Source organism: Oryza sativa, chromosome 5 (genome assembly GCF_034140825.1).
Source record: "Oryza sativa Japonica Group chromosome 5, ASM3414082v1".
Taxonomy (NCBI): domain Eukaryota; kingdom Viridiplantae; phylum Streptophyta; class Magnoliopsida; order Poales; family Poaceae; genus Oryza; species Oryza sativa.
Window position 1 is genome coordinate 15,613,335 of NC_089039.1, and position 27,316 is coordinate 15,640,650.

Below are 27,316 nucleotides of genomic sequence, written 5' to 3' on the forward strand. Positions count from 1 at the left end.
AACAAGATGGCTTTCAATTGAAATTAATATGCATATATGAAAGTCATTAATATACCAATGTTTAAAACTTTGGAATCATATCTTGATGTCGCTTGAAACAACATATTTGCATGAAGTGACACGTTTGGTCGACAAGGGCATGTCATATTCACAATGATCATGCATATGCGGCCTTTCATATGCGCTTATTTTAGTAGTGGATGAAGAATCAATGTGGATTGCTACATCTTTACGTGCTTTGTATGTTCTTCGATTTTGTTGTAGTGGATTTAGTATTTGCCATATGTGCTTCGTGTTTGTTCTTATTGGAATTAAAGGATGGACATCCTTTATACGCTCCATTTATATCTTAAAGACAAAGTAGCTTCGGATCGAATATAAGCACACAGTAAAATTGTAGAGTACCAACGATGGTAATTAGTTACGACGATGTACTAGGATATATCACCCCGAGTTTCACATGTCAAATATGATGATATCTGAGCCTATTTTTAACTTCCAAACCACTATATTGTTAAAACTCAGTACAATAAACCGCCAAGGGTGGTAATGCTACTAGGTGCACTATAGTACCTAGGGTAGATACCATATCTAGATGGCAAGTTCAAAGCCAACAGAGCTTGGGCTGGAGCTTGAGCCAGATTCCGATCAAAGTAGAGATCATCAAACTGCTGGAGTTGTAGCTGCTGCGCTATGACCTGAAAAATGTTAATATCCTCATAGTGAGACTGTTGCGCCACCAGCCAAAGCTGTTGCCAGACTTGGTTGTTTCTCAGTTGAAACGCAACTGATTGCAATAAGGGGCTTGCCGTTATGCCATACTGCTGCCTTACGAACTCATTATATGGGCTAAGCACCTGTTGCTGTAGCAGGAGAGGCGACTGCAGCTGATATTGCCTATAACTTTGACCTAAAACATCAAACTGCGCAGAGGCGCTGCATGCAGCAATAGTAAGAAGAGCAAAGGCGAAAATGATCTTCATTGCTACGGGACACTAGATCTTTCTTTTTTGCTGTATAATGCTTGAACTGTGTGAACGATGGGGAGGGTTTTCATTGCGCTTGTCTATTTATAGATGCGATGGCACTGATTTTCTTTCAATTCCTCATCGGTTGCTTTGGAGTGTTAGTTTTGCTTTGATGTCCTATTAGGATCCAAGTGAGTCATGTCATTTGGACACATGTTCTATTAGGTACCCCAACAAATCCCCTTTGATTTCATTACGAAAGTAACTTTTATGTCCATCACATATACTCCCTCCGTCCCGTAAGGAGAAACCCACTTCTAGGGATGAACCTGGACAATCATTTGTCCAGATTCATCCCTAAACCCTAAACATTGTCCAGGTTCATCCCTAGAAGTTGTCATATTTTGGGATCGGAAAGTGTACGTGATGGTTAGCAGGCTAGAAAGATAATGATATGACTCATCGCTCGCTTTATACGTTAGTTTGGTAAGGATTGCAACCGTTATCTAGCTATATTTGTTATGTTTTGTGAGCTATTATTTCACTAATGCATGACACGTTGAACATTAAGGTCGTGTGGCCTCATGCATTTTATGTTACAAAATTTCAACAAGAATGACAAAATTATGGTATGCCAAGTGCTTTTTATTGTTCCGTTGATGCGGTACCGAACATTTGATTTTATAGCAAGAGTTAGGTTTGCACTAAATTCTTAAATCACCATTCGAGAGATTTACGAGAAATCACCATTTTGCTCTACCTATAGTGCAGGATTGACGTAATTCGTATTCTTGCAAACCAACTTGTTACGTGTTTTCTTGTCTAAACTTTTTGGATAGACTTGGGCTGTGTTCGGAATCCAGGGTTCCCAACCCATCTCCATCGTATTCCGCGCGCACGCTTTTCAAACTGCTAAACGGTGTGTTTTTTTGTAAAAAGTTTCTCTACAAAAGTTGCTTAAAAAATCATATTAATCTATTTTTTTGAAAAAAAAGCTAATACTTAACTAATCAAGCTTTAATGGACCGCTCCGTTTTCCGTGCGCACTTTGCATGTTGGGAACAGCTGATTCCAAACACAGCCTTGATTCGTTTTTAAGATAGAAAAGAACTACCACAGATTTGTAGTGTGTCAAGAACCGGTTTCCTTTGGGTATATCATGCGTGAGTTTCTCTAGTTTTGTTGAAACATCAGGCTTATTATCCATTTTATTGGCAGTAAACTATCGACTTGCTATGTTAGAAAAAACTTCTCATAGAAACGAGAGTGTCAGCAAGAACAACCTCCGCGTGTAGGAGCATTCCATAAGTAAGACATGTCATAATTTTAACTTTGGAAGAATTGTACATCTATATCTATACTAATATAAAAAGGATGAGTTGAGCCTAGCAATGCTTCAGGCCAAATCATCGTCCCTAATCCCTACCATCCATCCGCATCTGCATCGCATCATCACCCTAATCCCTACCGTCCACCCACATCGCATCACAAATCCGCACTAATCCACTGCAATTTCACCCTCCCACAGCGACCTCATCCTCTCTCCACCGAATTTTTTGGCCTGCGCTCCCGCCACCGCGAGATGACTCTGCGTCTCCGCCCTCAGCGCCACGGTGTTATCGGGCCATCGCGCTTGCGCGCCATCCTAAACACTCCCCGCAAACGTCGCCCTCCACCCACCCCTCTAGATTAAGCCCACCCTTCCTCCAAGCTCCCAATCCACCCTTTCTCCAAGCCTCCCAGGGCCAGCCGTGATCCCCTCCACCGTGCCACTACCGACGGTACCCCCCCCCCACTCCCTGACGCAGCCAGTCCTCCTCGCCGGGTGCACCCATCTCCGTCGTTGTCCACTCTTCCGGCGGCATCACCACCCAGTTGCGCCACCCGGTCGTCATCCCTTCTACCACCGCTGCAAGGTGCAGACTCTGCTCACAATGCACAGCTCCACCGTGCCCCGGTCACTATTCCTCTCAGTCGCGTGCCTTCCTCCCTTCAAGGCTTCAACTGACGTCGCCGTGCTCTCTTCTGCCTCGCGTTGCTTGAATGGGCAAAGGCTGCTTCGATCCACGCAGTATTCACCGTCAGATTACTTTTGTATGGCCTCAAACCCTGAACCTCTTTTCTTTGAATCTTGTTATCAATCTTAATTAGGTTTCCTCAACCTCCCTCCATCTGCTTTGGATCTTTCCTTCTTAATTTCCAGTGAATAATCGGTGAAAAGAAGACCAGCTCTGGCGCCTACCAATGCACAGCTTGAGCAGAGCAGCGATGAGGACCAGATACATTCGACAGGCGGAGAACAATGCACAACGGCTATGGCAGATGCGGCTGAGAGGATGAGACCTCATTCCCGATCTAGCTGCAAGCTGCATGTGGCTGATGCAATCTCCTCCGCATCCGTTTGCTGCGTCTCCGGCCCTCCGCAGCCCGCCCATGCAACTTTGGCGCATGGTACTCTGGCAGCCACAACAATTAATTTGCGTCGCTCAGTGGTGATGACTGACGAGGTACACATCCGCTTGATTTTGTTTATATATGTTACTGAATCTTAGCTCGAATGATTTTTTTTCTTTTACTGAGCGCAGTAAGATTGAGATAGATCAGATCAATTTCTTTTTGCTCTTCCAAAGGCCTTAATAAGACATTCAAGAAGCTAGATCATGATGTCAAATATTCCGGACTTCTTTGGCTCAGAGTAAATTTCTGCCAGCTTATGCTATAACATGGAATAAAAATATACAATAACACAAATGTCTATTGCAAAGAAAGATTCTCACTCTGCAATTCTTTTGAATCTATTGTATATTTGCAGGGGTCAGATTGTCAAGGTACTTATCAACAATTCAATAACGATATAACAACTTGTTAAATCTCTTATTTCCTGCTTCATGTCTCTGATATTCAGATGTTTATTCAGTCAATTGTTTGGAAGGAATTGTCAAGTCACCTTGGGGCTTTGCAATGTTAAGGGTAGATGTCCAAAGGTGTCTTAGGTATATAGCTCAGTTAAGTTGTGGCACAAATTATCTACTCTAATTGGATAAAACTGCAATAATTATGTAAATATTTATATTCATTGATGAACTCAATAGTGGCTTGGTGGCATATGATCTTAAAAGGGCCCCTTATTCAGACAGATCACATTGATGCCAAAAATCATGGTAGATTCTCATAGATAATAGGGAGAAAATTAAAGGGAATTAATGGACATGTATAACAATGTTGCATGTTATTCTTCAATTATTGGAGCGGTCCAGAGAAGGTTGAGAATATATTGGCCATAATAAAAGAGTGATGGAGCAATCTCTCAAAGAATCTCTGAATAACATCAGAATTCATAAGGTATACATTATTTGTTGCTTGATTCACTACATAATATCTAGAGTGTTAATGCCAAGCCATGTAGTGCTCTACTCACACTATGTAGTACATATACTATTTACTCATAATAATTTCATTTTGAAACTTGTATAGGAGAACTTTGCAAAGAAGCATATGACTACAATGTGCTGCTGCTCAGGTAATAAGTTTCAGCATCAAATTTCAATATGTGCAATGCTGGTTTTAGGTTCAGATATCTGACTAACCTTTACCAAATTTAGTTCCAATATGAATAGGTGACACAGACACTTCTTCATGGTTCCATAGCAGCGGCGGTGCGGAGGGTCAACAACCTATGATGCTATCGGAAGACCCCAGCTTGCTCCATCTAATGTGAGATAAAGCTAGATGATGAATGCATAAACTTCAGGAGATGCCATGAACTTAACACAAGCCTGGCAAGCTCTCATGAACTTAACACAAGAAAGTCTGCTCCTGATGTAGGGACATTGGGTGCAGATCTTCCTAGGCTACTTCAGCATGAGCAAGCAGTCAATCAACAACGCCGGCAACAAGCGCAAGCTGGATATTGTGACTGTCTTAATCTAATTAAATCAAAATTAGTTATTTCTCTGCCATTTATTTGGTGTTAACATAAATAGTTCTGATGTATGTCCTTTTGTATGCTTGTAAAGAAGAGATGCCATGTTATCAGGAGATGCTAATCAGAACTCATCTCAGAAGGGGTGTGCGGCTGTGCTATATCAATTGAAAATTGCTTTTTTTTTCAAAACAAATGAATGACAGTTAAACAATAAGTCGTAAACTTGAAAAATCAGAAAAATACTACGTATGTTTCTTATTAATGAATATTTGAAATTGATGTTCGCAAAATACTAAGGAAGTTCCATGTATGTTAAATGGAGTTCAACTTCGAGAAGAGTTTTTTTTTCGATCTGAAGGCCCGTAGTATATAATCAACTCAAAGAAATCTTAATGGATGATCCAACTTCAATTTGGAAATATATGGAATAACAACATCTTTATAATAATACATTCTTATTAGTTTCAAAACCCATTACTCTCTTTCAAATTTGACTTGACTATATAAAAACTTTAATTCCTTCTCTGTTTCAGTGATTTATTTTTTTACCAACATAGATTTCATGCGCTATTGTATTCCGATCGTATGCAACAATGAGCTCTCTTTTTTTTTTTGCATTTTTTAGCTTGAATGGGGATTAACATGAAGCTTGGTTTATTTATTTTATCACCACATTGAAATAAATCGTCTTATATACATATTGCGACAGCAAAATATTACGTTGATGCCATATGTAATATGAAAAACGTGCCTTGCACGTGCATGATTACTAGTTTTTTTAAAGTCACTCTTTCATGACTGAATAAACTAAGAAACATCATAAATCCTTCTTTCTAGTTTCCACCCTCGTTGTTTCTGCTACACTTTTTGCTTCTATACTAAATTAGTTACGTCTAGGTTATGCTTCTATGATACAAAGTGAGCGAGGCTCAACTAAAGAATGCCTTGTACACTACATCTTGTCAGGAAGGATGGACAACAAGATGGCTTTCAATTGAAACTAATATGCATATATGAAAGTCATTAATATACCATTGTTTAAAACTTTGAAATCATATCTTGATGTCGCTTGAAACAACATATTTGCATGAAGTGACACGTTTGGTCGACAAGCGCATGTCATATTCACAATGATCATGCATATGCGGCCTTTCATATGCGCTTATTTTAGTAGTGGATGAAGAATCAATGTGCATTGCTACATCTTTACGTGCGTTTTATGGTCTATGATTTTGTTGTAGTGGATTTAGTATTTGCCATATGTGCTTCGTGTTTGTTCTTATTGGAATTAAAGGATGGACATCTTTTATACACTCCATTTATATCTTAAAGACAAAGTAGCTTCGGATCGAATGTAAGCACACAGTAAAATTGTAGAGTACCAATGATGGTAATTAGTTACGATGATGTACTAGGATATATCACCCTGAGTTTCACATGTCAAATATGATGATATCTGAGTTTATTTTTAACTTCCGAACCACTGTAATGTTAAAACTCAGTACAATACACCGCCAAGGGTGGTAATGCTACTAGGTGCACTATAGTACCTAGGGTAGATACCATATCTAGATGGCAAGTTCAAAGCCAACAGAGCTTGAGCTTGAGCTTGACCCAGATTCCGATCAAAGTAGAGATCATCAAACTGCTGGAGTTGTAGCTGCTGCGCTATGGCCTGAACAATGTTAATATCTTGATAGTGAGACTGTTGCGCCACCAGCCTGAGCTGTTGCCAAACTTGGTTGTTTTTCAGCTGAAACGCAGCTGATTGCAATAAGGGGCTTGCTGCTATGCCATACTGCTGCCTTACGAACTCATTATATGGGCTAAGCACATGTTGCTGTAGCAGGAGAGGTGACTGCAGCTGATATTGCCTATAACTTTGACCTAAAACATCAAACTGCGCAGAGGCGCTGCATGCAGCAATAGCAAGAAGAGCAAAGATGAAAATGATCTTCATTGCGACAGGACACTAGATCTTTCTTTTTTACTGTATAATGCTTGAACTGTGTGAACGATGGGGAGGGTTTTCATTGTCTATTTATAGATGCGATGGCACTTATTTTCTTTCAATTCCTCATTGGTTGCTTTGGAGTGCTAGTTTTGCTTTCATGTCCTATTAGGATCCAAGTGAGTCATGTCATTTGGACATATGTTCTATTAGGTGCCTCAACAAATCCCCTTTGATTTCATCACGAAAGTAACTTTTGTGTCCATCAAATATACTCCCTCCGTCCCATAAGGAGAAACCCACTTCTAGGGATGAACCTAGACAATCATTTGTCCAGATTCATCCCTAAACCCTAAACCTTGTCCAGGTTCATCCATAGAAGTTGTCATTTTTTGGGATCGGAAGGTGTACGTGATGGTTAGCAGGCTAGAAAGATAATGATATGACTCATCGCTCACTTTATACGTTAGTTTGGTAAGGATTGCAACCGTTATCTAGCTATATTTGTTATGTTTTGTAAGCTATTATTTCACTAATGCATGACACGTTGAACATTAAGGTCGTGTGGCCTCATGCATTTTATGTTACAAAATTTCAACAAGAATGACAAAATTATGGTACGCCAAGTGCTTTTTATTGTTCCGTTGATACGGTACCGAACATTTGATTTTATAGCAAGAATTAGGTTTGCACTGAATTCTTAAATCACCATTCGAGAGATTTACAAGAAATCACCATTTTGCTCTACTTGTAGTGCAGGATTGACGTAATTCGTATTCTTGTAAACTAACTTGTTACGTGTTTTCTTGTCTAAACTTTTTGGATAGACTTGGACTGTGTTCGGAATCCAGGGTACCCAACCCATCTCCATTATATTCCACGCGCACGCTTTTCAAACTGCTAAACGGTGTGTTTTTTTGCAAAAAGTTTCTATACAAAAGTTGCTTAAAAAATCATATTAATCCATTTTTTGAAAAAAAAAAGCTAATACTTAACTAATCAAGCTCTAATGGACCGCTCCGTTTTCCATGCGCACTTTGCATGTTGGGAACAGCTGATTCCAAACACAGCCTTGATTCGTTTTCGAGATAGAAAAGAACTACCACAGATTTGTAGTGTGTCAAGAACCGGTTTCCTTTGGGTACATCATGCGTGAGTTCCTCTAGTTTTGTTGAAACATCATGTTTATTATCCATTTTGTTTGCAGTAAACTATCGACTTGCTATGTTAGAATGAACTTCTCATAGAATAGCTAGTCCCAAGAAAGGGACTAGCTAGTGTGCTGTCGACAGTTTTTTAGGTCCAGAACTGTCAAATTTTTCAACCATAGGATTTGTCATCAACGATTACAGGAAAACAGTCTGCACTAGTACAAACCACGAGTCTTAGTGCCCAAATTGATAATAACTTTCAATTCAAAAGTAATATGCATATATATGTCCCTGAAAAAAATTACAAATCCTAATTTTATACCATGTAATTACCCTGTAACTACTCTAGTTGGTGTAAGTGCTATGTAACTAACTAGAGTATGTAACTAGAGTATAAGTGTTATGTACCTAGGGTGTAAGTGATATATAACTACAAATGCTATTAATAATCAGAAAGTGCCCGTACCTCAGCGTAACGTGTGGCAAGTTTGATGGATAGATCCTAGCTCGTTCAATGCTTGTCTAGCCCACACGAGATTTTTTTTATTCTACCCATATGGCCGTATATGTTGCACGAATCCTGGAGTGCATCTAATGGCTAGAAAATCGAAAGTTTTCTAAAGAAAAAACTGTCGCCAGTTTTTTAGCAAAACCGTTGTTTCTTTTTTCTTTTAGTTACATAAAGAGACAAAAAGGAGATCCAACGTCCCACATTGTTTCAATCCCCGGGACTTAGTATATTTTGCACTACTTGACGAGCTCTATACATCCATGGTTCCTGATCGCCTATTCGAACAACGGTTTAAAAAAATTGAACTTTTGCGCATTTGTTCTAATATTCCCCGAAATATACTAATTCGAAACTCGGGGCATTACACAACCTTAGTGTGTAGGAGCATTCCATAAGTAAGACATCTCATAATTTTCACTTTGGAAGAAGTGTACATTTATTTAAAGTCACTCTTTCGTGACTGAATAAACTAAGAAGCATCATAAATCCTTCTTTCTAGTTTTCACCCTTATTGTTGCTGCTGCACATTTTGCTTCTATACTGAATTAGTTATGTCTAGGTTATACTTCTGTGATGCAAAGTGAGCGAGGCTCAACTAAAGAATGCCTTGTACACTACATCTTGTCAAGAATGATGGACAACTGTCACGCCCAGAAATTCACGAACCAGAATTTCTAAGCTGAATGTGCATTAAACCCATGTCCAGAACCAGCCAGGGTATACAAACGACAATTGTTGAAATACAGATCCACGTTTTACAAAAATATAAAAGATTACAAATGCAGCGGAAAAGATGAAAGCCAGCTAAGCCTGAAGACTTGACTCCACATGCATCCTTGACGGCAGCGACGAAACCAATTTCTTCGAGACATCTCCAACTAAGAAGAACTTCAACTCTGGTGTGGGGAAGAGAGAGCAAGACTAAGTACTTCCCACTGTACTCAACAAGTCATACCGGAAGAGGAGGTATGATGCAAGATATAACCAAAGGAGGCTAGCGGTTCATTTGCATAATGCTTGCATTTAAAAGCAGTAGTTGAAAGCAGTAAAAACAGTTGTAGTATTTAATCAATATTAACCAATCACTGCTCAACACTACACCACATTGAGACAAGCCCAAACCACCACCTGAACTAACTAGTTACATTAGCTAACTAGGGGTGAGAATAATTGTCGGTGATATGGGCCTGAGGATATGAGAAGTATGGGGAAGTCTCAATCCCGTCCAGCCACGCGGCCATACAGCCTGGCCCTCCCCCCACATCTCGGACGACGCAGAGGCAGCCAGGGGGCCTCGGGGTGCCACGTCACGCCCCTTTGACCCTCAGGCTGCCTCGCCCCGAGGCCCTCGCCCGGCCGCCACGTGGCGGGGGGAGTGAGTGGGGCGGTGGCCGAATCTGAGCCGCCATCAATGAATAGCACCCCAACCGTCCCACACCGCATTTAATGCGGTGAGGGCGGACGTGCGGCGCTGCCCGATTGACCCGCGTCAATCGGGCGTGACCGGTCTGTGGCCGATCACATCCAATCGGACGGGCGGCGGTGCCCCCACGTTCCGCCCTGTGCTCGGCGGAGTGGGGGCAGGTATGCCCCGTCCCATCAATGCATCGTCTAGAGCCCCCTCCACGTGAGGTGAACCGCCAAAAGTCTCCATTCACTTAAAGGGGAATGACAAGGGCGTCCCCCGTGTCAGGCAGGGGACGGCGCTGGGCCCCACTCGAGGACGGACGGCTGCTTAGCTTCCGGTGAAGGCACGAATGGTGGTCCGCTCCAAGCGGCGTGGGCCCCCTCCCTTGAAGGAGTAGGTAGAGGCGGTGCATGTGGTATCCCCTTGAACTATAAAAGGAGGACCTTGCCCACTGAAAAGGGGGGATGACTCTCACTTAGCCTAAGCCCCAGAGGAAGAAGAGTAAGAGTTCTCCCTGGAGTTTAGAAACCTTTGTAACACTCAACCCTAAATCCCACGCACAGGAGTAGGGTATTACGCTCCCTAGCGGCCCGAACCTGTACAATCCCAGCTCTCACACGCGGTCTCGAAAGACTCTAGGCAGATATACGTTCTTGATCAGTGCGCCCTTTCCCCCGGCCGAACTCACAAAAGGGGGTCCCTCAATCACCCGCAAGAGAGGATCATTCCTCGACAGCTGGCGCGCCAGGTAGGGGGAATTCGCGCGTTTGAAAGAGAAATCGTTTCCTTCCACCACAAGTTTCCCTCCATCCTCAACGATCATGGTCGAGGTCCTAGAGGAAGAAGTGGTGGCGCACACCCCTACTCCCTCCGGGAGTGACGATGCTAGCGGGAGCCGCGGCCCCCACCACCGTCGCAACAACTCTCCCACTCCTGCCCACCGCGACCCCCCCACAGAGGGAGGAACCTCTCCCCGCCGCCGCGCGGGGAGAAACCGCGCAGTGTCGGGGCACGGGGCCGCCTGACATACGGCAACGGCGGCTCATCCCGAGGCGCACTTTAGGCGGCGGGAGCCCTTCTACGGCATCCCCCCATAAATTCGGAGCCGGAGACCCCTGTCCAGCGATGGTTGGACAACATGACCAACCTGGTCACCACTGCCCAGCGGTAGCAGGCTGCGGGTGGCCGACCCGCCGCCTCTGGTACCTCGCGTAACCCACCGCTCTTTCCTCGTCAGCAAGAAGGAGGGCCCGTCGGTCGGCCCTGACTTCGAGGTGGTCGACGGCCCCAACGTCATCGAGGATCTCGGGAAGCCGGGGACGTCATGGTGGCCTCTACGAGGAGGGACGCTCGAATCAACATTGAGCAACACAGGGACGAGCACTGGGCGGCCCGCATGGGGAGGGCGCCTCCTCATCCGGAGTGCCCCGCTCCTCCACGCGAGGCGGCCCGCCCCTCACATTTACCCCTGGAGGGACCAGTTGCAGGGCCTTCAAGGCGAGTCTCCAGAGTCCGGTGGCCCCCGAAGTTTCGCCCCAACCTCACGGAGAAATATGATGGCAGCACGATCATCATGATGCGGGGGGCGACGACTAGGTCATGGCGAATTACTTCCCCATGGCTCTTAAAGGTCAGGTGCGCGGCTGGCTTATGACTCAGCCCCCCGACTCCATCCACTCCTGGGAGGACCTGTGCCAGCAGTTCATTACGAACTTTCAAGGCACGTATCCCCGCCCAGGAGAGGAGGCAGACCTGCACGCTATACAACGGAAGGACGACGAGTCCCTCCGCTCATACATACAGCGCTTCTGCCAGGTCCGCAACACTATTCCCTGCATACCGGCCCACGCGGTCGTTTATGTGTTCTAGAACGGCGTGCGACACAACTGCATGCTAGAGAAGATTGCCTCCAAGGAGCCCAAGACCATCGCCGAGCACTTCGAGCTGGCGGACAAGGTGGCTCGAAAGGAGGAAGCGTGGGCCTGGAACTCTCCCGGCACCGGCGCGGCGGCTGCAGCTGCCCCCGAGCCCGCTTCCCCCCCCCCCCCAAGGGGGAAGAGGAAGCCGGCCCACTCTGATGACGAGGGCCACGTCCTTGCGGCCGATGGGCCCTCTTGGGCCCCGTGCAAAGAAAGAGCCACCGGCAACAAGCCGAGCTCCACTACCCCCCCCCCCCGGCGAAGGTCGGTCTGCGGATAAGTGGTGCTCGATGCACAACACCTATCGGCACAGATCGGCACAGCCTCACCGACTGCAGCTCGGTCAGGAACTTGGCCGAGCGGTACCGAAAGGCCGATGAGGAGAAGCGGCAGAGTCAACGGGAGGGCAAGGCCCCCGCGACCCCCGCTAGCGACCGGCGGGGGGAGGCCAATAAAAAGGCCCCCGCCGATGATGATGATGACAGCGAGGACCTGGAATTCCAGATACCTCAGGGAACCGTCGCCACTCGCGACGGGGGGTTTGCGCTCACACCTCCCGCCGCAGTTTCAAGGCCATGAGGCATGAGCTTCTGGCCGCGATCCCAACTCACGAGGCAACATGGAAGGCGCGCTGGTCGGAAGTGAAACTGACCTTCGACCAGAGCGACCATCCGACGGTGCTCGCTTGGGGAGGGAAGTTGGCCCTCGTGATCTCCCGAACCATCCACAACATCAAGATGAAGTGTCCTCTAGTCAACGGGGGGGCCGGCCTCAGCATCATCTCCCCGGCTGCCTTTGATGCCCTTAAGTCCCCGGGGATGAAGCTTCAGCCGTACCTGCCGATCATCGGCGTGACCCCGGGACACACGTAGCTTCTGGGTCACGTTGAGCTCCCGGTAACCTTTCGTGACTCTACCAACCTCCGCACCGAGCGGGTCGACTTCGATGTGGCGGATCTTAATATGCCCTACAGTGCGGTTTTGGGAGGCCCGCGTTGGTGAAGTTCATGGCCGCCACCCACTACGCCTACCTCCAGATAAAGATGCCAGGCCACAGTGGCCCCATCACCGTCTTTGGCGATGTCAAAGTCACCCTGGCTTGTGCAGAGCAGCGCGCCGATAACTTGGCGGCAGCCACCAAGCCGCAGGCCCCGGAGCCCTCCACACCCCGCGCCTCCAAGAGGCGCCTCGCCTCGGCCGACGAGTTGCCCGTCAAGGAGATTCCCCTTGGCGATGATCCATCCAAGACCGCCAAGATTGGCAGTACCTTGGACGCCAAATAGGAAAGTGTGCTCGTCTCCTTCTTGCGGGCGAACTCCGACGTCTTCGCGTGAAAGCCATCGGATATGCCCGGGGTCCCCAGGGAGGTGATCGAGCACCGCCTCGCAGTGCGGCCAGATGCGTGACCCGTCCAGCAGAAAGTACGGCACCAAGCCCCGGAGCGGCAAGCCTTCATCCGAGAGGAGGTGATGCGGCTCCTGGAATCCGAGAAGTCATCCACCCAGAGTGGCTGGCAAACCCGGTGGTCGTCTCAAAGGCCAACGGCAAGCTCCGGATGTGCATCGACTACACGGACCTCAACAAGGCATGCCCTAAGGATCCCTTCCCTTTACCACGCATAGATCAGATAGTCGACTCCACTGCGGGGTGCGACCTTTTGTGTTGTTTAGATGCCTACTCCGGGTATCACTAGATCCGCATGACTAGGAAAGATAAGGAAAAAACTGCTTTCATTATTCCTGTAGGCACCTTTTGTTATACAACTATGCTTTTTGGTCTCAAGAACACAGGCCCTACATTTTAGCGCATGACTCGTATTACTTTGAGTGATCAAATAGGCGTAATGTAGAGGTGTATGTCGATGACTTGGTGGTAAAGACGCGCCACCAGGACACGTTGTTGCAAGACCTAGCTGAGACTTTCGACAGCCTCAGGTCCACGTGCATGAAACTGAACCCCGAGAAGTGTGTGTTTGGTGTGCCGGCGGGCAAACTCCTCGGTTTTTTTAGTTTCCTCATGAGGCATAGAAGCTAATCCCGAGAAAATACGCGCGATAGAGAGGATGCGCCCCCCAGCAAACTTAGGGATGTGCAGTGCGTCACGGGATGCATGGCCGCCCTGAGTCGATTAATATCGAGGCTGGGAAAGAGGGCGTTGCCCCTATTCAAGCTCCTCAAACGCTCTGGGCCGTTTGTATGGTCGGAGGAAGCGGAGCAAGCTCTCAGCCAGCTGAAAGCTTACCTCACCTCCCCCCTATCCTAGTGGCCCCGGGACCAGAGGAACCGTTGCTGCTCTACTTGGCTGTGACCCCCCATTCGGTGAGTGCCGCCCTTGTAGTAGAGCGTGACGAAGGTGACCTGCGTCGCGAGCCCGGCTATGGGAAGGGACCAGGGGTCCCCTTAACTAGTGATGGCCCCTCGTCCCCCAACAGCCCGATGCCCGAAGCCCCCAACCCCCGGGAAGGCCCTGAGGTCCCCGTGGGAGAGAGAGAGGCCCCGGCGGACGGCCCCGAGGCCTGTCGCACTGACGTGGCTCGAGACCCCCTCGGGGCCCCCGAGCACGGGCGCCCCGAGCTAGGTTGCCCTAACGACAAAGGTCGACCCCACCGAAAGGTGCAGCGCCCCGTCTATTTCATCAGCTAGGCACTCCGAGATGCGAAAACCTGATACCCTCAGGCCCAGAAGATGCTTTACGCAGTCTTGATGGCCTCAAGGAAATTGCGCCATTACTTCCAAGCGCATCGGGTTTCCGTTGTAACGTCTTACCCTCTCGGCCAGATCCTGCACAACCGAGAGGGCACTGGTCGGATCGTGAATTGGGCCATCGAGCTCGCTGAGTTCGATCTGCACTTTGAACCACAGCACACGATCAAAAGCCAGGTTTTGGCTGACTTCAACGCTGAGTGGACCCCGGCGGACGACTCTATTCCGTCCCATATTCCCTCCCTCCCCGGAGATGGAGAAGACCCGAACGCCGATATTCGCACCGGACATTGGGTTATGCACTTTGACGGCTCTCTCAACCTTCAAGGTGCAGGGACCGGAGTCACGCTGACTTCGCCAAGCGGGGATGTCCTCAAGTACGTCGTTCGACTTGATTTCCGAGCCACGAACAATATGGCAGAATACAAAGGACTCATAGCGGGACTGAGAGCGGCAGCCGGAATGGGCATCCGCTGCCTCCTAGTTCTAAGCGATTCCCAACTGGTCATGAACCAGGTCTTTTGGCCCAACCCGCTCTTTTGGCCCTTCGCGGTCTGGGGTCTAGACATCCTAGGGCCCTTCAAAGCGGCCGAGGCGGGTACCAGCACCTATACGTCGCCATCGACAAGTTTACCAAGTGGCCCGAGGCTTACCCGGTCGTCAAGATCAACTGGCATTATGCCCTCAAGTTCATCAGGGGCATCACATCCCGATTCGGAGTACCCAACCGTATCATCACAGACAACGGCACCCAGTTCACCAGTGAGCTATTCAGCGACTACTACGACGACATGGGCATCAAGCTGTGCTTCGCCTCGCTCGCCCACCCCAAGAGCAACGGCCAAGTTGAGCGGGCCAATGCCGAAATCCTCAAAGGCCTCAAGACCAAGACGTACAACATCCTAAAGAAGCACGGGTATTCTTGGCTCGAGGAGCAACCCGCGGTGCTGTGCGCGAATCGGACCACCCCGAGCCACGCCACGGGGGAAACGCCTTTTTCCCTGGTGTACGGCCCTGAGGCGGTCCTATGCTCGGAGCTTTCCCTACGTTTGCCTCACGTCGCGCTGTACGATGAGGCCAACCAAGATGATCTTCACAGCGATGACCTCGATTATTTGGAAGAACGGAGAAGGCGCGCCGCCCTATGTGCGGCGCGCTACCAGCAAAGCTTGCGGCGCTACCATCAGCGCCACGTCCGAGCCCGATCACTACAAGTCAGCGACCTCGTCCTACGCCGCATACAGTCGTGTTTAGGGCTGAGCAAGCTCTCACCAATGTAGGAAGGGCCATACAAAGTGATCGGTGTCCCCCGGCCGGGCTCGGTTCGACTAACCATGGAGGACGGCACGGAGTTGCCTAACCCCAGGAATATCGAGCATCTCCACCGTTTCTACCCATAATGTCGCGCGTTTTTTGCTTTCTTGGGGCTCGGGCCAACCCCCGCACACTCCTCAGCCTGTGCGGGCTTGGCCGAGGGCTACCACTGTTAAATATGTTGTATCCAATCCCTCCCTCAGCAATAAATTTTTCTGCTTAATCAAAAGCTGTTGCGCGCCCTTTCTTACTCCTTCCTATGGCTCGTCCTGGCTTAAGGACGATTCGCGCTTGCTCCGGACCCTAAGTGGCGTTGGATAACCTGAAAATAACCGAAGGGGAGCCTGAACGCGGGCCGTGCCCCGGGCTGCAGCGAACCCTAGGGGCTCGGAAGGGCCTACACATGGCCATCCCCGACCCCCGATCACCGTGGCCTCGGTCTGGTTAGTCCCGCTGGGCGGCTCCCCTGGAGCGACGGCCTTGCCCCTCGCCACCTAAGTGTCGCGGACCAAGTGCAAATTCCCCCTTTTTACCGGAACGAGCCCGAGGGGCGGGACAAAGGGAGTAAAAATGGCAACTTGATCGTAAAGAAGTCAACTAAATGCGTTCGCTTTGTTTTTTTCCTTGCCGCAGGCATTTAGAAGAGAAAGCAAGGATGTAAAAGTGCAAAGGAGAAGCTTTATTTACAACCAGGATGGCACAATGGCCTAGAGTTTCAAGCGTTCACCACGAGCACATAACAAAATAAAGGAGGAGAGGCGGGGGCAATCACGGAGTGCCTGGGCCTCCAAGTACAGCGCCGCTGACCACCTTGTCCCAATCCTCGTTGCCATCATCGCCGCCGCCGTCATCACTCCCGCTCTCCTCATCTGAGGGAAGCGCGAGGGTGAACCAAGGGGCCGTCCCCTCAAAGCTTGAGATGATCACGTCGGCCGCGTCCCGAACTTGCTCCTGAGCCCTCGTCTCAATCCCTGGGGGAAATCCTCGAGCACGTGCCACGGAAGGATGTTGGGGTCGCGAGCTTGATGACTCGCGAGGACAAGCTCCACCGCAGCCCGTGCCAAGGAAGCCGATGACGACTTCACGGCCTCGCCGACCTCCTCCTCCAGCCTCTCGAGATCCGCCGCCATCTCGTCCAGCCGAAGCGCGAGCGCCGGTCTTGTGGGCAGGAGCTTCTTGTCCCGGCGCACGGAGATGCCCACCCGGCGTCCCACGCACTCCAGCCGTTCGATGGCATCGTAGAGTTGGCCAGGCCCGATGTCGTTGGTGAGGTGGAGGGCCGCGATCTCCCCAGCCTGGTTCTGTACCAGACACCCCAGGTTGGCGAGAGTATCTTGGGCCGCGGTGAGCTGGCTGACCAACTCGGCGTCGCCGGGCTGCCCGCGCGCTGCCAGTTCCTTCTCCCTGGCCTCCAGCTCAAGCGCCCTCGCCACCATCGCCGTGCGCTCAACACGGGCGCTTTCCACATGGCGGGTCTCATGCCCAGCAACGGCCTCCTCACATTTGGTGAGCTGCTCGCCTAGCCGGCGCGCCGCCACCTCGCGGCGGTTCACCTCGGCCTCACGCTCGGCGAGCGCGGCATCTCGTTCCCGCCACGCCTCCTCTCGGAGCCACAGCTCCTCTGTGCGACGGGCCACTAAAGCCTCAGTGGCAATGGTGGTCTGGTTGCGCTCGGTCGCGGCCTCCTCGCGGAGGCGAAGGGAGGATTCCGCCTCGGCCGCTGTCGCCTCGTGGACGGCCAAGGTAGTCTCGTGCTGGTCCAACGCGCGCGCCCGCTCCTCAAGCGCTAGGGCCCGCTCCTCCAGCTCCTGGGCCCGCTGCGCCTGTGCCCGACCGCACCCCTCCTGTTCGCGTTGGTTGCGATCGAGGACCTCGATCCGCCGGCGAATCGTGGCCTCGAACTCCTGCGCGAAGCGGGTGCGCTCGTCCAAGGCCTTGCGCTCGGCCTCAAGCGCCACCGACCGGGCCCGCAGCGAGGCGTCGACCTTCGATGCCCGCCGCACTTGGGCCGCGGCCGCGTCGAGGACCCCGCGGGCGTCCTCAACCCTCTTCGCCAGGACCTCGGCGTAGGCCTCATACTGCAGGCGGATGTTGCCCAGCACCTCGTCTAAGGCGCTTGAGGTGATGAGCGCCGCCTGCCGCTCCTCCTCCGTCTCACGCATGACCGAGTCCAGCGTCTCCTCGCGCGCCTGGATCTCCTCCAGCTGGGCTTGGTGCATTTTGCGCCCCGTCTCCCTGCGGGGACCCCACCCTTTCGGCGGCGGGGGCGGGTTCAATTTTTTGACCCACGGGTGAGGTGGGGTCGGGGCCCCACATTTTTGCGGGGAGGGGACGGGGGAGGCATTTCACCGCGGGTGACCCGCGGGGCCCCGTGGGATGTAAATTAAACCTTAAAATGTAGTCCATGGAAGACCCAAAAGAGCCCAATCCAACAATAGTCTAAAATATAAAAATAAAACCCTAGCCTTATCCTCTTTCCTCTCCCAATCTCCTCTCCCCGTCACCCTCACACCACACAGGCGGCGGCTACGTCGACCGCCAGGCATGGGCGGTGGCGACGGCCAGGGCGCGGGCGGCGACGTCGATGGCCTGGCGCAGGCGGCGGCGGTGACCAGGGCGTGGCCGGCGGCGTCGACGGCCAGGCGCAGGCGGCGGCGGCTCGCCTCATCGTCTTCCAACTCGCTGTCCTCGTCGCCATTGTCTATCTTGCCGTCCACCGGCCCAGCCGGGTAGTGCGGGGCCCTGCTCACCCGCCAGGTCCCTGTGGGGATCGGGGCTGGTGACGTTTTCCACCCAACCACCTCTGCGGGGTCAGGGTCGGGGGGAGAAGTCGGGGAGCGGGGGCGGGGGCATTCCAGCTCAACCCGCCCCGTTGTCAACCCTAATCCGGGCCATGACATATGAAATTCAAAGACTCAGAGAGCAAAAAAAGTTTACTGGCTAAAACTCAAAAGTACTACAGCTCCAACTTGAGACGTTTCTGAACATATTTATACATTCCAGCATATCAAAACACTACTGGAGAAAACATCTTTGCCCGGTCGAGCAAAAACCACAATAGTCCCGGTTGCAATAAAAACCGGGACTAACTATTATCTTTAGTCCCAGTTCAAAAGGTTCGAGCTACTTTTTTATCTTTAGTCCCAGTTGGAAACACCAATCGGGACTAAAGATCATTTTTAGTCCCGGCTAAAAGAATAACAGGCGGTGCCATACCCCTCTAACTAAAGATATGTTTCTAGTCCTGGTTGGTGTAACCAACTGGGAAAAAAGATCGGCATGTGCGGCGGAGAGGCCAAGGCGTGCGCGAGATCGAGGAGGAGAATACGGGATCAGTTAATAAGTTCTATCTCCTCCACCCTCACCTTATCTCTTCACCCCATCTCTTCCTCTTCTTCCTCCTCTCCTCATTCTCTTCCTCCCTTTTCTCAGGTAGCGACGGGCAGCGGCGGCCGGGCGGAGGCGGAGGCAGCCTCACGCCGCGGCGGCCGGGTGGCAACGGATCCGGGAGGGGAGGCGGCCGGCGAGGAGGCCGGTGCGGCGGCAGGCGGTGGAGGCCGGCGCTGCTGCTGTATTTTTTTTCTTTTTTTTATTTTTTTCTTAATGTGTGATTCAATCTGTGTTGAATGTGTGATTCGATCTGTGTTGTTGTTGTGAACGATTTGGGGATGAACTATTGTGTGAATGATTTGGGATGAACTATATTGCTATGAGTGATGAATGTTTGATCTGAGATGATTTGGGCAAATAGCAAAAGAACAGTAAAAAAGAAAAAGAGAAAAGAAAAAAAATGAAAAAAAAACCCTATAGTCGGGACCACATCTTTAGAACACCAACCGGGACTAAAGTCCCGGATTCGCCGTCCCGGTTGCATAACCGGGACAAATAGATGGTTGCCAACCGGCGGCAAAATCGGTTGTGCAGCAGTGAAAGGCTTCAACCCAAGCGATACAACTCCAGCTTCACAGGACAACTCCATCTTGACCCAACAGAACTCAGTCTTGCTGATGACAGTGCAGTGCTGTAGACGTCAGTTCTTCCGCACATTGTTCCAGTTTGATTTGATCCTCCTGGCTTTGTAAACCTGACCAATATAAGAGGGAAACAAACAGATGAAACACACCATATCAGGAGACTTGATCTTCTTTATCCTTCAAAACATATTACGGGCCGGCTTCCTAGAGGGCCCAACACATGGCGGCCAATCCCGCAATGTGATTTTTTTTTTCCATTTGGTATATAAACTATGCCCTGATCAAAAATTGCTCGAAAGAGTTGGGACGACATTTGAGCTCCAAACACATAAGCCATTAGCCATGAGGCTCCAAATATATTTGGCCAACTCACAGTGAAAAAAAAAAACAGGTCGTTGACAGTCTCCTTTTCCTTGCAAAAGGCACAAGTTTCATTACCATTCCAGTTTCGTCTTACGAGATTATCTTTTATTAATATTGCATTGTGTACGGCTAACTAAATTTTTTTTTATCTTTAATGGTAGTTTAGCTTTCAATGCAATTTATATGATGTGGCCATATACAGCTGTGTTGTCACATCCTGATTTTTTTTCAGGATTTATAAATTATTTAATAAATTATTATTAGAATTTATATTAAATGTTCTTTAATTTACAAGTGAAGTTAAATGTGGGAAATAAAATTTCCTAAATATAAAGCATGGATGGATTTAATTTTTATTAAATTCTCCATGATTAATTACACTCTCTGAAATTTTCTCGGATTTTTCAGAGCTCAATTCCTAAATGATACAAAGAACAGTTCAGTAATTATTTGATCATTAATGATCTAATTATAATTGTTAGGAGCTTTTCTTGTTTAAAAATCCTTAAATTATAAATTGTTGTTTAAAAGGAATTATTAGAAATGATCTTAAAAGCCTAAAAGAGAAGATCTAATTTTAATTAATAAATTCCAATATAAAATAGGGCCAGATAAAATTTCATTAAATACTTTACTTGATTCTAAAGTTCCTAGATTTTTCTGGGATTTATTTGAGCCAAGGAAGTATTTTTAATCAATGGAATATCATTTCATGAATAATTTAAATTGAAAAAGGTTTTTAAAAGTCTCTTTTGGCTTTGGGCCGAAAGCCGGCCTAAAACCTCTCTCTTTCTCTCTCCCTCCCCGGCCCAGTCGGCCCAAAACCGCTCTCTCTCTCCTCCCCGGCCCAAGCCGGCCCGCATCCGAGCCGCTGCTCTCCTCTCTCTCTCCCGCTGACAGGTGGGCCCCACCTGTCAGGCCTGTCTTCCTCCTCGCGCCGGCCGCCGCTCGAACCCTAGCGCCGCGCCGCCGTCGTCTCCTTCCAAATCCGACCGTCTTTTTCCCAATCCGGTGAAATCAATAGAGGGGAAATGATCTTCTCAATCTCCTCTACCTTTTCTCTTTTGGAATCGTCGGCTAATTTCGTTTGGAAATCCGTGGATTCGAGTTTGATTCGGATCGACTTCTCTCCTCCGAACCCTAGCTTTCCTTCTCGCCGCCGGTCGCCGTGGGCCTCCGTCGCCGCTCGCTAGCCCCTTTATAAGCACCCCCGAGCTCTCCTCTATCCGCCGCCACCTTTGCCTTAGCCCGCCGTCGCGTCTAGCGCCGCCTCCGCGCAGCCCTAGCCGTCGCCGTCGTTGCCGTCGGTTCAGCCGCGCCGCGTCGCCGTTGCAGCCGCCGTCGTCGGTCGTCGTCGCCACCATCGGGATCGTGAGGTCGTCGTCGTCCCCGTCCACCGCTTCGCCGCCGCCGAAGACCGCCGGAGCACCGCCATCACCGTCGACCCGAAGACCGTCGCCGCTTCTTCCTCGTCGCCGGCGCCGTCTGTTGCTCTTCCGCCGTTGTTTTGGTCACCGGTGAGTTCGCCGCGTCGCCCTCTACCCGTTGGTGTCCTCCGTTTGCGTCGTCGCGCCGTCGTTCGCCGGTGAGCATGCGCCGCCCGAGCCGTCGCCGGTGATGACGTCATCGCTGACGTCATCGTTGCCGTTCGCCATAGACCGGTCGTAGACCGTTTAGATCTCGGCCGTTCGTTGTGGATAGGGTAGATCTCGGCCGTTCGTTTCCATGAGCCGCCGCCGTGCACCCGGTCCACCGTGAACCCGAGCCCGCTGACGCAATAATCCTCTTTTCCTTTTCAAAAATAATTCATTATTGCGTCATAATTCAATTAAAATCTATATAAGTGTTTTAATCCGATTTAATCTTTGAAAATTCATAACTAATTCTTTGTAACTCAGTTTAATGTGGTTCAAGTTGCAAAAGTTGTGTAAAATAAAGATCTACGTATTAAAATTATCCATAAATAGAATTAAATTTATTTAATTCTTTTTAAATGGGCTTTAATTAGATTTAATCTTGTAAAATTCATAATAAATTCATATGAAGTCAGAATGAGGCCGTTCAAGTCTCATAATTCATCTAAAATTATGATCTACATGTTTGAGTACTTTATATGTACTGTTTATTTGGTTTTTATTAGTCTTTTTCTTCGTTTTGCGTGTTAGCTTGTCGTTTCCGTCGTTGCGAAGGTTCGCGAGTGCGCCGGAAGTATTCAAGAAGACTAATTGAAGACCGATTATTGCAAGGCAAGTCACACAGATCCTAAACACAATCCTTTGAGCATGTTGATCCTATATTTAAATTCTCTATTTATTTCAACTATGCATTTATTTTCGAATGTCACTGGGTGGTGTGAATCTATTCCTTTGTTATGGCCTGTTTGCATTGATTACTTTATTCCTTGATACCTTGGGTTATTATAACTTGACTATTTGAGCTTTATATATTGGTTCAGCTAGATATTAGATATGATTGCTTAGCCATGCTTAGAAACATTAGCACACTATTGGGATAACTTATGACTCATTATTATTTAATGATGGCTTAATGATAGTTCACGATGGTCAATCGTGATTGGTTAATTAATTACTTGCCAACTAAAACTTGATAATGGTGGGTTGTGAGCACATGGTTTTGAGAGTCGTGCTCATGACAATTAAGGACCGGTTCGCGAGCTACTGTTGTGAAACATTAACCGTGCCAACCACAAGCCAGCGTGGGCAACGGCTTTACCTTTTGTATAACATGATTCATTGCGGAGCACCAGACTGAGAAGTGGCGGAGATAAGCCCACGGGGGTCGCTGGGGAGTCCATGCCTTGTTTTATAAGGGGATGATTATGATCCAGGAATGGTGCACTGTGGTGAGTTGTGTTGTACAAAGGGTATTGTCACAGCCTCTATTCGGGTACTTTCCAGTATCGCGACGCATGGTAGACATGATGTTGAGGCTGTGTCTTGTGGGTACAGTGGTACACCTCTGGCCAGAGTAAAACTATTCGAATAGCCGTGCCCGCGGTTATGGGCGAGTTGAGCAATGTTTTTCGTGATTAGTCTCACACCTCTCACAATAATTATGGATGCTATAACTGGTAATAATTTGTTTAGCTCCTGGTTTGGAGTTAGATCTGTACGGCCGGGTATGGTTGTTCAGAATGGTTGGGCCTGTGCAGCATGGGTGTGTTGTTCAGTGTTGATTAAAATTTCTGATTAATTACTCCACTGTTTTACTTCTCTTAAATGTTTTGCTAAATGCTGCTTTTGCAAATGAGCCTATATTATGCCATCCTTTGGTATCTTTGTGCACTTGCATATTTGCTGTGTGGCTTGTTGAGTATGTCATATGCTCATTCTTGCAATAATCAATCAACCTCAGTTGAAGAAAAAGGATCCAGAAGGATAAGACGTTTGGCTTATACCCCAGTTGAGCTGCCTGTGGGAGTGGAGCTGAAGCCATCGCTAGACCGTTATTCCGCTGCTGTTTTCTTTTCTTTTGTAAGTGTGTAACGTTATTATTATGATGGATTTATATATTAAATTGTCAGTTTGTGTACCTCGGCTGATTCCTGGACGAGGATTTTATGCACAAATAAGTTCGGAAATTACTAGTGAATTTCCGGGCGTGACATGTGTGAAGATGGTTGTACGTTGACTTTACAGAAAACTAAACTGGCCACTGGGGCTCCTGTCACGCCCAGAAATTTGACTTCCGTCAACCAGAAGTCACACTTGCTGAACTTGGCGTATAGCTGGTGCTCCTTCAACTTTTCAAGTACCAGACGGAGATGTTGCTCATGTTCTTCCTCGGATTTTGAGTAGATAAGTATGTCGTCGATGAACACCACAACAAACTTGTCCAGAAATTCCATGAACACTTTGTTCATCAGATTCATGAAGAATGCGGGTGCGTTGGTAAGTCCGAAGGACATAACCGTGCACTCATATAGCCCGTACCGAGTGGTGAAGGCCGTCTTCGGAATATCCTCTTCCCGGATTCTCAACTGGTGGTAGCCTGATCGCAGGTCTATCTTAGAAAACACTTTAGCTCCATTCAGTTGATCAAATAAATCGTCGATTCGCGGTAAAGGATATTTATTCTTGATTGTGACCTCGTTAAGTGCGCGATAATCGACGCACATCCTCTTCGTCTTATCCTTTTTCTCCACAAAAATGACCGGAGCGCCCCAAGGTGAAGTGCTTGGTCGTATGTACCCTTTCTGCAGCTGCTCATCAACTTGCTTCTTGACCTCTGCTAATTCGTTGGCCGCCATTCTGTACGGTCTCTTATAGATTGGAGCAGTTCCCGGTGCCAAGTCAATCCGGAATTCAATCTCTCTCTTGGGTGGCATGGTAGTGAGGTCTTCGGGGAACACTTCTGGATACTCGCAGACTATGGGTATATCTTCCAATTTTCTCAAGTTCTTCTCTACGGTGTCCACTGGGATTTCCGTCTCAATCTAATTCAACGAGACCCCTTTCTTTGGCGAGACTAGAGATTTGTACACCACGGTTTCTCCCTTCTCGTTGGTCAAGGTGACTGTGCGACTCGCACAATCGATGACTCCCTTAAACTTGGTCAGCCAATCCATCCCAAGAATGACATTTAGGTCTTTGGATTCGAGAAGAATGAGGTTGGCTAGAAATGGTGACCTTTGAATTTCTATTGTTATAGAAGGGCTGAATTGAACCGAAGTGGAGCTATTCCCTGGGGTATGAACCCGCATCGGTGTGCTAAGTTCCTCTCTTATTAACCCATGCATCCCGACAAATTTCTTTGAGATGAAAGAATGCGTTGCACTAGAATCAAAAAGTACTGTTGCAGGGATTGAGTTAACAGGGAACGTACCCAGTACGACCTCCGGTGCTGCTTGTGCCTCCTCTGCAGATGCGTGGTTGACACGAGCCTGGATAAACCTTGGCCCGGCACGCCTGGGCTTCGGGCATTTGTCAGCGAAGTGGCCAAGCTCGTCACAGTTGAAGCAGGACCCTGGTTTTGCTCCCGTCTCCTTCTTGGCTTGCGCGGGCTGGCCTGACTGTGCCGGTGCCACTGATGGGCGTGGAGCTGCACCGCGGTTGGGCTGACCTCCATGGTGGTTCTGACTGCCACTGGTGCCCTGGTGGAAGTTGCTAGGGTTGAACGGGCGGTGCTGGCGGACGATCATGGTGGTAGGTCCACCCTGCTGTCCGGGAGTGAAGCGCGGCCTCTGGTGACTTCCCTGATGTGCCCTGAACTGAGCGGCCTTCCTCTTCCTGTCCATCTTGTTGCGTTGGTCCTCCTGACGGATTGCCTTGTCAACCAGCCTCTCAAAGTCGGCGTAGTCCCCAGATATCAGTTGGTTGGTCAGCTCGTCATCCAGACCCGCCATGAACTTCTCCTGCTTCTCGGCGTCGGTGCGGACATCCTCTGGTGCATATCGCGCGAGGCGATTGAACTCATGGAGGTACTCTGTCACAGTCCAAGCTGACGCGGGACCCTGAAGCTGGTGTGTGGCAAAAGCGACCTTCTCCTGATCATTACACTGCAGGAGATTCAGCTTCTTCTCTATTGCATGGAGCCAGTCGTTCGCCTCCATAGGGTTGGTGGTGCTGGAGAAGGTGGGTGGCCTGACGCGTAGAAACTCTGGCAACTTGGACTGAGGGGGAGGGGGACCAAACTGTTGATGCTGCTGTTCGGCGTGCTGCATCATCCTCTGGTGCATCTGCTGGTGCTGCTGCTGCATCTGCTGCATCATGGCTGCCATCATCTGAGTCTGATGTGCCATAACTTGGGCAAGCGTCGGATTCTCGGGAAGTGGTGGCGGACCATTGCCAGAATCACTGTTGGGGTGCACACCATCAGCGCGTTCTTCGCCGTTGCTGCCCTCGCCTGTTGCGCGGCTACCAGTCCTGGTGTAGACCATCTGGAGGGAAAAGCAGACGGGGAAAAAGAAGAAAAACAGATGCTCAAGAACTAAGCTTTATTACAAAGGAATTAAAACTGCAATTGTTCTGATCTGAATTAAAACACTTAAAAAGCAAGCAAAAATCCTTATTAAGACAGCCATATCATAGGCACATGATATCGACCGTCAACTGACCCCAAACAAGCAACCTAAACACGCAAACTAACAACCAGAAGCTAGACCATCGATAAACTAATTGGAAAACGAGACTAATGCTCGGAACGGCTCCTGCGGTCGGTGGAGTCGAAGGCGTCCTCCTGCTCGTCACCCGGTCCCTCTGAGCGACTCCTGGAGCCTGACAGATCAGTCTCGCCGCTGCCACTGGGAGTAGCAGACAACCAACCTCCGGTGCCACTGGCTGGACCCCTGGCGGCTGATGCTGGAGCGAAGGAGAGAGTGAACGCGGGAGCTGGAACTGGAGCTGCAGGAACTGCGGGCGGAACTGGAGGTGCTGCGGGAGCTGTTCTATAGGCTCGTACCGTTGCATCCTTTACCAATAAGGAGGCAAGCACTCAAGTCTCAGTAAATCAAGAAAAATGTGTAGAATCCATTAAAAATGGTTTTGTTCTCTGTTTCAGTAGTCTTATAGCCTGTTTGCAATGTTTGCTTTGTATGCCGCTAGATTCCGATCCCTCCGACGCTCCGGTGTACTTCGAGATAGTCGCCGAGGTTCCCCCAGCAGCAGAGCAAGGCAAGTCATGCTTGTCACTTGAACATGTTGATCCTATATTGCAAATGCTCAATTGTTTCCTTTCAAATATTGCATTGTTTTATAATATTACTATGGGATGGTTACCTATTGTTACAGCCATGCTTTTTGGATACCATGCTCCTTTGTTAGCTTGGGTTATAACATGATTAGAGTTTGGACTAGGAATTGCTTAGCCTTGCTTAGTTCAACTAGATCACAATGGGGAAAATCATATTAATGTTTAGACTGTTAGTTCTAATGGTAATGTTGGTTTAATACCACCGCTCTGGTGTTGGTTAAATAAAATGAACCACATGGTGGGCTGTGGGTGCATGGTTTTGCTGGTCGCACCCATGGCAGTTAAGGACCGGTTCGCGGGATGCCCTGGAAGAATTTATCGTACTTACCACAAGCCAGCGTGGGCAACGGCTGGGCTTGTAGTGTAGCTTTCCTCTAGTCGACGCATCCAGGCAAGGGTGGGCGTGATGGAGCGGGGCGG

General features: G+C 49.0%; 3 protein-coding genes and 1 long non-coding RNA gene across 5 annotated transcripts; 1 reads left to right on the plus strand and 3 right to left on the minus strand.

The window, feature by feature from the left end:
* Positions 1-394: 394 nt before the first annotated feature.
* On the minus strand, positions 395-1,049 carry LOC4338443 (prolamin PPROL 14E). The gene has a single exon (XM_015782919.3). It carries the CDS (start codon positions 981-983, stop codon positions 522-524), a length of 462 nt encoding a protein of 153 aa, XP_015638405.1. The 5' UTR covers positions 984-1,049; the 3' UTR covers positions 395-521.
* A 2,151-nt stretch (positions 1,050-3,200) lies between these two features.
* On the plus strand, positions 3,201-5,086 carry LOC107277578 (uncharacterized). Of its 2 annotated transcripts, XR_010741751.1 has the most exons (7): positions 3,201-3,475; positions 3,554-3,663; positions 3,781-3,796; positions 4,226-4,310; positions 4,443-4,488; positions 4,571-4,682; positions 4,794-5,086. It is a non-coding gene; the product is annotated as an uncharacterized lncRNA (long non-coding RNA). The 2 variants fall into 2 exon arrangements; XR_003242225.2 differs by lacking the exons at positions 3,201-3,475; positions 3,554-3,663; positions 3,781-3,796 and having other exon boundaries at positions 3,887-4,310.
* Positions 5,087-6,331: 1,245 nt separating this feature from the next.
* LOC4338444 (prolamin PPROL 14E) lies at positions 6,332-6,909 on the minus strand. Its single transcript, XM_015782858.3, has one exon. The coding sequence runs from the start codon at positions 6,851-6,853 to the stop codon at positions 6,392-6,394; it is 462 nt and encodes a 153-aa protein (XP_015638344.1). The 5' UTR covers positions 6,854-6,909; the 3' UTR covers positions 6,332-6,391.
* A 9,862-nt stretch (positions 6,910-16,771) lies between these two features.
* LOC136356647 (uncharacterized) lies at positions 16,772-18,067 on the minus strand. The gene has a single exon (XM_066310891.1). It carries the CDS (start codon positions 18,065-18,067, stop codon positions 16,772-16,774), a length of 1,296 nt encoding a protein of 431 aa, XP_066166988.1.
* Positions 18,068-27,316: the final 9,249 nt, after the last annotated feature.